The sequence below is a fragment of the Salmo trutta genome, chromosome 14, assembly GCF_901001165.1.
Source record: "Salmo trutta chromosome 14, fSalTru1.1, whole genome shotgun sequence".
In the NCBI taxonomy this organism is placed as follows: Eukaryota; Metazoa; Chordata; class Actinopteri; order Salmoniformes; family Salmonidae; genus Salmo; species Salmo trutta.
The window spans coordinates 50104799-50117370 of record NC_042970.1 but is presented as its reverse complement, the minus strand read 5'-3'; the positions used below and the strand labels follow the sequence as shown (position 1 = coordinate 50117370).

General features: G+C 46.1%; 1 protein-coding gene across 2 annotated transcripts; it reads left to right on the top strand.

Moving 5' to 3' along the window:
• The first annotated feature begins 236 nt into the window (after positions 1–236).
• On the top strand, positions 237–12471 carry LOC115208328 (zinc finger protein ZXDC). Of its 2 annotated transcripts, none has more exons than XM_029776281.1 (10): positions 237–2309; positions 2640–2792; positions 4345–4423; positions 4826–4956; positions 5260–5430; positions 5527–6320; positions 6493–6577; positions 6787–6959; positions 7166–7267; positions 11520–12471. In XM_029776281.1, exons 1-10 carry the CDS (start codon positions 305–307, stop codon positions 11604–11606), a joined length of 3780 nt encoding a protein of 1259 aa, XP_029632141.1. In that variant the 5' UTR covers positions 237–304; the 3' UTR covers positions 11607–12471. The 2 variants fall into 2 exon arrangements, with proteins under 2 accessions (XP_029632141.1, XP_029632140.1); XM_029776280.1 differs by having other exon boundaries at positions 5524–6320.
• The last annotated feature ends 101 nt before the right edge of the window (positions 12472–12572 follow it).

The window sequence follows — 12572 nt, the reverse complement described above, 5'->3', positions numbered from 1 at the left end:
AACAATCTCCCGTAATCCATTATTTTTTTTTAGACCACTTACAATGCAAAACTAATTTTGCTTTCAGAAAAGATTCAATACAATGATAACATGAATGTAACGAGTATGTATTACGGCACCGCAGGGCGTTTGAATGGTTTTGAACTTGGCAATAAGATACAAATAGTTCCATTCCATCGGTTTGTTATCCATTCATTCCGGCCACGGTTTACGATCAACTTTGGCGTTGCTTACCGGCTCGCCTTCCCCATTTGTGGGAAGGGCGGGCCTTCTATGCACTGCAGCCTGCTACAGGGATACCAAGATGGAAATCCAGGGGCTTTCTGATGCCCAAAACATTTACTATCAACATGGCGCCCCACGTAGAACAGGCTCGTCTCAGTTTAGGACAACGACACTTTCTCGCTCCATTTCGAACGAGAACGAAGCAGAGGAAAATTTGGAATCACACGAACTGCAAAGCAACAACAACAATAGGCCGAGGACATCTCCATTTCGCCTGCTGGTAGAAAATGGCAGCGGTGTTTGCCTGCCTGTCTGCAAGCAGAACGGTAAAAATAATAGCCCTCTTCAAGCCCAAACAGCGAGTGTGGGACTCCGTAACGTGAATACTTTGAAAGAAAGGGAGCTGAACACACAACTACCTCCACAAGATTTGAGGACGGGTTACAAATATGATGTTGAAAGTGGGGATAGCATATTGCAAATGGCGTTGCCTTTCTTTGAGGGGGAAGAGGAACATTCGCAGCAACTGCAAACTGCGGTTTTACGGCAGCAACATGAAGACGGCGCCTCCCTGTTGCAGTCATTGGCGAGCGAGAGCACGGCGGCCTACAGGAGTAACACCACCGTAAGCGCGAATAAAAACACCGAGGAATTGTATGTGGTTTTCAACATTATCCAAGAGGATGGGAATGACACAAATAAAGACAGACTGGGAAATCCATCCAAAGATGGAGATACAATAAGCGGTAAGAAGCCTGACGATTCCAAAATCATTCCATGTAATTCGATGGAGGTTCAAAACACCAATGCCCTTATTGAATCAGACGAGAATTTGAACAATTTAGCAGGCAGGGCCTTGAAAATAACTGCTCCTCAGTGTAGTGTATTAAATTCAAGTTCAAATAGTGAGGGTGAGGCAACTGTACCGAATGAAAAACAGTCTATGTGTTATGAAACGGAGGATGAAAACGCTGTTTTGACAAACGAATATGGCGATAACATATGCGGCCACCTTGACAACATTGACAGTGGCGCGGCAGACGAATTACTTTCTCAGCCCGAAGCTAGAGAACGCAGTGCCTTGATTTCAGAAAACACCTATATCGTGGAAATGAACGACACTATGGACACTTCCGACTTCATTTCCGACCCAGGCACGAGCCTCTCTGCTTCCGCCAATGCAGATGGGGCCTCTGCCAACGAGACTTTCTCTGGAACCATCATGATAAACAACCAAAGCATCATAGTAACCATAGAAAACGGGATACTGACTCTAGCAGCACCTCCAGAGGGTTACACCCACAAAGATGATGGAATGGTCGGCTTGAAGGAACACCTTGGAATGAAAGACAATGAGGACATAGTGCTTCTCAACTATGACAGCGGGACCAAATCCATTGGGAAAATCAGCAACGTGGCAGTTATTCGGACTGGTCACCACGAAGAGCCTAGGCTTGGCATGTCCGCAAGCGACTGCGAACTGGCTCTGGCTGACCACTGTTCATTGTCAGAGTTTGGCGCCTCTCTGGACTCGTGCCCAGGCATCAAGCAGGAGAGCGGGACGCTGTGTGCCATAAGCGAGGGTGACTTGGTGTCCCTGCGCCCAGAGGATTCTTTCGTCGACTGTGTCGACAACGACGACTTCCAGCCTGTCAGCTTCATCGGTGCTTCAGGACTCTCCAAGAAAGGTGCCTTAGTCACAACGTACCGCTGCCCCCAGCCCGGCTGCCCCAGCACCTTCGACGCGCGCCAAAAGGTCAAGATGCACCTTCTCAACCACACTGAGGACCAGAGGCCCTTCAAGTGCACCTTTGAGGGCTGCAGCTGGGCATTCACCACCTCCTACAAGCTCAAACGCCACCTCCAGTCTCACGACAAGGTGCGGCCACACAAGTGCGAGTGGGAGGGCTGCGGCCGCCGCTTCACCACGGTCTACAACCTGAAGGCACACGTGAAGCAGCACGACCAAGAGAACTCCTTCGTGTGCGAAATCTGCAGTGAGCGCTTCCGCAGCGCCACCCGGCTGACCAATCACCAGCGGGCCCATTTTGAACCCGAGAGGCCGCACAAGTGCGAGTTTCCAGGTGAGACGAACGTTGTTCAGGTGAAATGAATGTTCAAAATGATGTTTCAAGTTTCAATGTCATATGCACTTGTGTAGTCAAATGCCTTCCTTGTAAACTCGAAAGGCATTTCACTGTACTTGTGCATGTGACATTGAAACTTGAATCATCATTCTGAACATTTTACCTGAACTATTTTATGGGCAATTCCTTAGTAACAGAATGATGTTGAGACTCTCATTTTCACATTCACTTTAAACAGTCTAAATGCACGTGTATTCATATATTGCCACAGAAGTAACTTTTTTTCTTCTGTGCGTGTATATTTAACCTCTGCGTGTGAGTCCTCAGGCTGTGAGAAGACCTTCATCACCTACAGTGCCCTATTCTCCCACAACCGCACACACTTCCGCGAGACGGGCCAGTTCACCTGCACCTATCCGGGCTGCGACAAGCGCTATGACAAGGCCTGCCGCCTCAAGATCCACATGCGCAGCCACACAGGTACTTCAGAGTGATTGATATGTTTATATGGCCTTAACACTTTTCCAAAGGTCTGAGTGTACTTTATATTGTCATGAGTAGCATCCACCTGAAATGTTCCCATACTACATCACGTTCAATTTTAACATTTAAGGTTGCTTAACGATTTTTCTAAGCTGAGTGAAAACTGCCACAGATGAATTTTGATCCAAAGCGACTAACAAAACTGTCAACACAAACTACATGACCAAAAGGATGTGGACACCTGTTGTCGAACATCTCATTCCAATATTGTGGGCATTAATATGGAGTTGGTCCCTCCTTTGTTGCTTTAACAGCCTCCACTCTTCTGGGAAGGCTTTTCACTAGATGTTGGAGCACTGCTTCAGGGACTTGCTTCCATTCAGCAAGAGCATTAGTGAGGTTGGGCACTGATGTTGGGCGATTAGGCCTGGCTCGCAGTCCATGTGCCAATTCATCCCAAAGGTGCTCGATGGGGTTACGGTCAGGGCTCTGTGCAGGCCAGTCAAGTTCTTCCACACCGATCTCAACAAACCATTTCTGTATGGATGTTGCTTTGTGCACAGGGGCATTGACATGCTGAAACAGGAAAGGGCCATCCCCAAACTGTTCCCACAAAGTTGGAGCACAGAATAGTCTGGAATGTCATTCTAGGCTGTAGCGTTGATTTCCCTTCACTGGAACTAAGGGGCCTAGTTCGAACCATGAAAAACAGCCCCAGACCATTATTCTTCTTCCACCAAACTTTACAGTTGGCACTATGCATTGAGGCAGGTAGCGTTCTCCTGGCATCCCAGATTCGTCGGTTGGACTGCTAGATGGTGAAGCGGGATTCATCACTCCAGAGTACGCGGTTCCACTGCTCCAGCTGACGCTTGGCATTTGGCATGGTGATCTTAGGCTTGTGTGCGGCTGCTCGGCCATGGAAACCCATTTTATGAAGCTCCCGACGAACAGTTCTTGTGCTGATGTTGCTTCCAGTGGCAGTTTGGAACTTGGTAGTGAGTGTTGCAATCGAGGACAGACAATTTTTAAGCTCTTCAGCACTCGGCGGTCCCGTTCTGTGAGCTTGTGTGGCCTTCCACTTTGCGGCTGAGCAGTAACAGCAGTTACAGTTTACCGGGGCAGCTCTAGGAGGGCAGAAGTTTTGACGAACTGACTTGTTACAAAGGAGTCATCCTATGACGGTGCCACGTTGAAAGCCACTGAGCTCTTCGGTATGGCCATTCTACTGCCAATATTTTTCTATGGAGATTGAATGGTTGGGTGCTTGAATTTGTACACCTTTCCGCCACGGTTGTGGCTGAAATAGCCAAATCCACTGCTTTGAAGGCATATCCACATACTTTTGTGTGTATATTCTACTGCACTGTTCTAGCTAGTAACATAAGCATTTCGCTGCACTTGCTAACACCTGCAAATCTGTGTACACGACCAATAAATGCTCGTATGATATTGATATCAAAACACAGACACAAATCCATATTATGTTGTCTGTTTCACCAGTAGTATGTTACTCATGCCTAGGCTAAGTCTCCTCTTTCGGTTTCAGGCGAGAGGCCATTCATCTGCGACTCAGAGGCCTGTGGCTGGTCCTTCACCAGCATGTCCAAGTTACTTAGGCACAAAAGGTAACTTTAATGCTGTCCCTCACTCAACTTTCCATCCCTGAGTTGTTTAGGTATTGGGATGGTGTGGGTCCTCTGTTCTAGTTTAGGGCCTCTCACATAACCGTCCTACCGAATTGTCACTCTTGTTTGAAAGTGTTGGATTTATAGTTCAGTCATACTCTTCCCTAATTCATAATGCAGTAATAATAAAAAGGTCATTTATCATAAGTTTTATCCAAAACATCTTGCCATTACAAAACACATCCAGTTTTGTGTGTTCCTTTCTGGAATGCCAGCAAACCCATAACTCAAACTCCCTGAGCCATAGGAGTAAGCATTTCATTATATTTGTATACATATGACGAAAGAATTGAACCGTGGACCACATAGACCCCACCATCCCCCCGCCCTCTGTTATTTCAGGAAGCATGACGACGACAGGCGCTTCACCTGTCCAGAGGAGGGCTGTGGCAAGTCCTTCACCCGGGCAGAGCACCTCAAGGGCCACAGCATCACCCACCTGGGCACCAAGCCCTTTGAGTGCCACGTAGACGGTAGGTGTCATCATGAGATAATCTAGGATCAGCGTTTGCCATAGTGAATAAGATTAGCTGACATGGACAGGGGAGGCCCGATCCTAGTTCATCACTGCTATGGTCTATTCTGAGACGCTTTATGAATACGGGCCTTGTTCTCTTACCGTTGGCCTCGTCCTTTTATCCATGTAGGGTTAATCAAAACATTAATTTCCCCTTTTTAAAGTATTTTTGGACTGAACCACTTTTGGTTGATAGTTGGATATGTTCTTCTCTCTAAAGGGCCTCTGATAAATGTCTTACGTGTATGTGCCTGTGTAGGCTGCAGTGCCAAGTTCTCAGCACGGAGCAGCCTGTATATCCACTCGAAGAAGCACAAGCAAGACGCGGGCAGCCTGAGGACGTGTTGCCCTGTGGCCAACTGCAGCAAGCACTTCTCCTCCCGCAGTAGCCTCAAGAGCCACATGCTCAAACACCACCACCTCAGCCCCGGTACGGATCACACACACATACTCTGTTCCTCAAGAAACACATGCTCAAACACCCCCACTGCCTGTGTAATGACTGTGTCTTTCCTCCAATCAGAAGTTCTAAGCCAGCTGGAGGCCACACCCACGCTGACCCCCAGCAGCGAGCTGGTCAGTGGCGCCACCGCCACAGGAACTGGTTCGGGGGTCACCGGAAGCGACCAGCTTGCCAACCTGGACCTCAGCTCCCTGTTCTCTGCTGTGCTTGGGGGTCCTGCGCCCACCACCCACGGGATCGGGGTGCCTGTTGGCAGCACAGGGCCAGCAGGCTCCTTCGCCATGGACTTGTCCCTGGTCAGCTCGGGCATCCTCACCATCGACCCAGCCTCGGTTGGCACCGCCCTGGGCACGTCCGGGCATGGCGCTACCATGGCCAAAGCCTCCGTGGACCCGCTCATCCTGGCGGCAGGGGCGGACATGGGCCACCTGGAGGGGACGGTTGGGGGAGTCCTCCCCCCGCAGGGCACACTCAACCTGGACGACGTGCAGACGGTCACCCCCGAGGCCCTCAGCTCCCTCACAGCCCTCACCATGCAGGCCGCCACATCCACCGCAGACCACCATACACTCACACACACCCTCAGTTCCTCCAGCACACTGGCTGCCGAGCCCTCACCCCTGGCTGCGCCCCCTGGGCCCAAGCTCCTCTCGTCCCCCTCTAAGGTGACTGAGGCTGGAGGGAGCAGGGGTGGCAGCGGGCCTCTCTTGGGCTGTGTGGAGGTGCTGGGGCAGCAGGAGGGGGGAAAGGTGCTGACCCAGTTTGTGTTCCCTGGCCACGGCAGCGGCTGCACGTTCAGCCCACAGAAAGAGTCTGAGCTCAGCCACAGCTCGGCAGTCTCGCCCTGCTCCTTCCTGGTGAGTGGCTTACTAACTAACGCTCTACTCTACTAGAATGAAATTCAAATAACTGTATTTTCCCTTAATTTGACATTCAGTTGAGATAAGATGTTATATGTCCTCGTTTCTATACATGTTCCGAGTCACGGCAGTTGTTTCGTGTGTCACGTTTTTCCCATCTGTCTTGTAGGAAAGTAGTGGCTCAGCACGGACTGACTACAGAGCTATCCAGCTGGCCAAGAAGAGGAAACAGAGAGGCCCCACCGCCTGCTCAGGTAAATTTATAGCCCACACTTCACTCACAATTGGGCTCATTTTTATTCATAGACGTAAAAAAAAAGAGCATCATAGGAACCTCTCATATGATTATGCTCCTGTTTTATCTGTTGTAGAGAAAGAGCATCATTAAATATACGGTACTAGTCTCACATGATTTAGCTCCTAGTAGTAATAGTTTGAACTATTTAATCCTTTCTTGTTACAGGGAGCTCAGGATTGGGTCAGAGGAAGAGTAAAGGCGGGAAGGCCAGCAGTTCCTCAGCGCCATTGGTTCCCACAAGCGCCCGTTTTGGTGAAGGTTCTGCAGCTGCAAATGGGGGGCTGACTATCCGTGACCCTGTCACCGGGGCCCAGTATGTGCAGATCCAACTCTTGCAGGTGAGGTTCTCCTACCAGGACATTTGCAATGCTATCCCAATTATTATTATTTTTTTTATAAGGCACAGACGAGTGCTGATGAAGGCGGCATGTATTACAGACCAAAATAAAATATACGAGTGTGTCCATGCATGACCATTGGAATGTTTGAATCCTTTTTTAATGTGATTTGTGGATTCAAATGAATTATTTAATGTGTGTGTAAGGATGACCCTCCCAGCGACGGGGATCTAGCCTTCCAGCTGAGCTCCCAGCCCTCCAGTTCCCACTCCCAACTCACCGTGGACCTGCCTGTCAACATCCTACAGGTGGGCTTTTTTTGCACATAGAATTAGTAATACATTTTATTTGTGGCTCGGGTTTTCAAAAAACCCAAAATGCCAATGACTGTGCAGCCAAATTGTCGCAGTCTGAGGCAATGTCCATCTAAGCAGCGCGCGTGCGCGGCCACTCACTTCCTCCGAGACTGCTGCGCAGCAGAAATGCCAGATGCAAGAGATTTAGCTTCACTGAGTTTGCCCCGTTAGTTTCCACTATATAGATCAAGGTTTTTTTCTGTGATTGCATCAACATTATATCAGCCTCTTTTCAATGCAACAAAACAAATCTAACTTTGCAAGATTGGGTCTGATTTTTGTTGCAGGGCCAGAGCGCAACAGAGTAGAATTCTATTGGCGTAGCCCACAAGCGATCATTCAATCACCCATGAGTGAATGTGCTTTTCCGATCAGTTCAGAGCGCAGAGTTGCACATGTGCACATTTGTTGATATTCTTTGCTAATTAGCGAGTTATTAACCCAGTAATAGATAAGTATAGGTCAGCAATGGGGAGTTGCTGCTTCCTGGAAAAGCACAAAACGTGTAGGCTACATTTCAAGCTGTCTTTGAAAAGCCAGTCAGGTAAAAAGCTGAAGTCCTAATCAAAGGTGCAGTGTTGTATTTTGAGACAGGCTTGAATAAGCCAATAGGCAGAGAGGTAGCCTACATTGTCTAATTCTCTGCATGGTAATAATAATTACTTTTATTTTGTAGTGGTTTCTTGCATCATACAACACAATAGAATGCAATTTACAGTCACCTATTTGGCCAATGGTGTTACAGACCAAGTACAAAATCATGAATGAATGTCAACCCCTTTATAATGTAAAAACGTTTTTAAGCCTCATGCAATGTAGGCCTGCATTGAACACCACATACAGGCTACTGTAGGCTATATCATAGAAATCAAAAGCTATTTCCATATAAAAAGGTTATGGGATTTGCTCCATTGGTTTTGTTGGTAGGCCTACATTATGCCCAAATAGCCTATTGGCTACTGTCTAAAACTCTCGCTAAACATTGCATCTTTATTGCTAGGCAGAAAATAAAGAGATACAGGCAATACATTCTTCCTTCTCCCTTAATGTGACCTCACCTCGACCCCCTTCATCACTAATCCATGGCTCTCTCTCCCCTTATCAGTGCTGCCACGTGATCGTTTTCCCTACACTCAGTACATTCCAAGCTTAATTGCATTGATCATATGCATTCCTCCTACAGATACCCATTAACTTCTGGTGTAGACTATGGCACACCTCATGTCTCTAGCATAGCTAATGACTAATAATATTTAAAGTTTAGAAATTCGAACCATCACTATAAAAGGCCCCACAGCAAAATCCAAGCCTTGAGGTCAAAGGAATTGTCCGTAGAGCTCCGACACAGGATTGTGTCGAGGCACAGATCTGGGGAAGGGTACCAAAATATGTTAGAAGCATTGAAGAAAACACAGTGGCCTCAATCATTCTTAAATGGAAGAAGTTTGGAACCACCAAGACTCTTCCTAGAGCTGGCCGCCCGGCCAAACTGAGCAAATGGGTGAGAATGGCCTTGGTCAGGGAGGTGACCAAGAACCCAATGGTCACACTGACAGATTTCTAGAGTTCCTCTGTGGAGATGGGAGAACCTTCCAGAAGGACAATCATCTCTGCAGCATTCCACCTATTAGGCCTTTATGGTAGTGGCCAGTCCTCAGTAAAAGACACATGACAGCCCACTTGGAGTTTGCCAAAACGCACCTAAAAGACTCTCAGACCATGAGAAACTAGATTCGCTGGTCTGATGAAACCAAGATTGATCTCTTTGGCCTGAATGCCAAAGGTCACGTCTGGAGGAAACCTGGCACCATCCTACAGTGAAGCATGGTGGTGGCATCATCATGCTGTGGGGATGCTTTTCAGCGGTAGGGACTGGGAGACTAGTCAGGATCGAGGGGAAAAGATTAACAGGGCAAAGTACAGAGGTCCTTGATGAAATCCTGCTCCAGAGTGCGTAGGACCTCAGACTGGGGCGAAGGTTCATCTTCCTACAGGACAATGACCCTCAGCACACAGCCAAGACAACACAGGAGTGGCTTCGGAACAAGTCTCTGAATGTCTGAGTGGCCCAGCCAGAGCCCGGACTTGAACCTGATCAAACATCTCTGGAGAGACCTGAAAATAGCTGTGCAGCAACGCAATCGCTGCCAAAGGTGCTTCAACAAAGTACTGAGTAAAGGGTCTGAATACCTGTGATTTTTTTTATTTTTAATATATTTGCAAAAATGTCTATGCTTTGTCATTATGGGGTATTGTGTGTAGATTGAGGGGGGGAGAAAAAGTATTTTAATACATTTTTGAATAAGGCTGTAATGTAACAAAATGTGGAAAAAGTCACGGTCTAAATACTTTCCGATGGCACTATAAGTCTGACAACACAGCTGACTGGCAAACATACAGTAAAATCAGAAATCATGTAACTAAACAAAAAAGAAGAAACTATACTATGGAACAAAGATGAATGATAGCAAAAAGCTCTGGAGTACATTCAATTCCATTCTAGGCAAAAAATCCAACTGCTCCATTATTCATTGAGGCAGATGGCTTGTTGCCAACCATTTTAATAGCTTTTTTGTTGATAAGATTAGCAGACTTGGGTATGACATGCAAAAATCAAATGCTGAGCCTTTTATATTCATGCATAATAGACCAAATAATGAAAGACAAGCATTGTAGTTTTGAGTTCCACAAAGTGGGACTCAATAAGGACAAACCACCTGGTACCAACAATCTGGATGGTAAATTGCTCAGGTTGGTAGCGGAATTGATTGTGAATCCTGTTTGCCACATCTTTGAAGACAGTGTGTGCATTCAGACCTGGTGGAAGGCAAATTCTGCTACATAAAAATAGAAGAGCACCCTTTAATGGTCCAAACAGCTGACAATCAGTCTGTTACAAGTGCTTAGCAAACTTTTTGAAAAAATTGTTTGATGAAATGATTATTTTAGAGACAGACTTTCAGCATGCTTATAGGGAAGGGCACTCAACATGCTCGGTCGGCACTGACAAAAATGACTCCTAATTGGCTGAAAGAAATTGATAGTAAGGCGATTGTGGGAGCTGTTTTGTTAGACTTCAGTGCAGCTTTCGATGTCATTGATCATAACCTATTGCTTAAATGTAGGTGTTATGGATTTTGCATCCTCTGCCTTATTATGGATTGAGAGTTACTTATCTAGTAGAACACAGGGTCTTCGTTAATCTAAGCCTCTCATGCAAATTCAGGTGTGTGGTGTTCCGCAGGGCAGTACAAATGATCTTCCGCTGACGTTGAATAAAGCCTGTGTGTGTGCGCTGACAACTCAAACAGTATACACGTCGGCTGCAACAGTAAGACACGGAGACGCTCAACACAGTCAGTTTTGGAATGTGTAACTAGCAATAGGCTGGTTCTAAATATCTCGTACTAAAAGCATCATTTTTGGGACAAGTCACTCACTCAACGCTGAACCTCGTTTAGAGCTATTGAATAATGTGGCGATTGAGCAAGTTGAGTTTAAACTGCTGGGTGTAACCATAGATAGCAAGCTGTCATGGTCCAAACATATAGACTCAAGAGAAGGTGTCAGTAACATGCATGTCAGTCTCTCCTGGCTCAAAGTTGAGAGATTGACTGCGTCACTATGGGTCTTTGTGCGAGGTATTGATGTGTTGAAGGTACCGAACTGTCTGTTCAAGCAGTTGGCACACAGTTCGGACACTCATCGCTACAACACAAGACATGCAACCAGAGGTCCCTTCACTGTCTGCAAGTCCACAACAGAGGCTGGGAAAAGCGCAGTATTAAATGGAGCCATGACTACATGGAACTCTGCCACCCCAGGTAACTCAAGTTAGCAATAAAACCAGTTAAAAACAAAACAGGTAAAAGAACACCTTACTGCACAAAGGGGGCTGTGAAGAGACAGCCATTTTTATATATCTTGTCATTTGCACTGTACTATGTATTAGACCTAAATGTTGTGTGTATATACTGATATGTAGGCTGTGATGTTTTAAATGTATGTTTTTCAGTTCATGACTAATAATGTCATGTTTCATGTGGACCCCATTAAGAGTAGCTGATGCTTTTGCAGCTAAAAGCATCATTAAATACCAAATGTTTTAAAATGAAAGGAATTTGAATGTCAGTGATTTGAGGTATGTTTGTTTACTGTAGTTAACATAGAAGTAAAGGAGTCATTTCTTTCTGCCTTTCCTCAGGAACCTCCTGCTTTGACAGAGGATGACAATGGCTCGGACAACTCCCAGTTCACAGGAAGCACCATCAACCTGCAGGACCTGGAGTGAGGAGTAGAAGGGAGGAGAGGGTCAGCCCAGAGCCAGGGGTCAATGTCCTCTGAGAAGGATGAGGGCTAGTGGGGCTCTAGAGAAAAGGGTGGATAATTGGGATGCAGCATTTGAACACAAGACATCCACCGTCCCCTGCCAACTCAGAGAAGACAACCTCACTCTCTCCAACGATGTTAAAACATCTTCCCCTACAAGATGGTTTCTTAATCTTTCCTGCATTCAATGTTTCTGATTATCTCTGGTGTTGGGAAACACGAGATGAGAAACTTCTGTACATCTGGGTTGTGGATGAAGTTGAACCAAATGCACCTTGGGATGAATTGAATCATAAATAAAGGAAAGTTACATTTGGGGACTTTTTTTCTCTCACTTTATACTGTATTTCAGAAATCCTGTTTTGTACCACAATCATGACTGCGAGAGACTGTTGTGTTATTACTCATCCAGTAGGTCCCTCGTGTCTCTTGTCAAACTGACGTTTTGTCAGTCTCCGCTACAGTGCCATATTCTAGCCACTTGTTCGCAGTGTGCTGTTGTCAGAGCTTCTGTCTAGGAGGCCTTATAGACATGACATACTTCACTCCCAGAACCATTGAGCATATGCTTTTTGTTAGACTTTTTGGTTTTTACTATTTTTTGTGGGGGTAGATTTATTTTTCTACGGCTGTGTCTTAATATGAACTACGGTTGAGTGAGACGAGCGGTCCGTGTTGAAAACATGTTGCCGGTCCACTTGTTTATAATGTCTAATGCTTATCAATATGTCATGACTTCCATCTACTTGTTATTTATTATATTTGGTTTACCAAATGGCTGAATCCAAACGCCAAGAGTTTGAATAAAGGATCAAAGCACAATTATATATTTATTTTGTACAGTGTCTCTTGTTTTGTGTTGTATAGTGTTTCTGTAGGACTTAGCTAAACCTAGACTTGATAAAGATTTCCCTGGCTTTCCTGGTTT

Excerpts from the sequence above, each read along its gene's own strand:
- LOC115208328 (XM_029776280.1), top strand. The coding sequence starts at position 305 with ATGGAAATCCAGGGGCTTTCTGATGCCCAAAACATTTACTATCAACAT. Across the intron at positions 6,321-6,492 it reads TCTCGCCCTGCTCCTTCCTG|GAAAGTAGTGGCTCAGCACG; the intron begins GTGAGTGGCTTA and ends TCTGTCTTGTAG. Across the intron at positions 6,960-7,165 it reads TGCAGATCCAACTCTTGCAG|GATGACCCTCCCAGCGACGG; the intron begins GTGAGGTTCTCC and ends TGTGTGTGTAAG.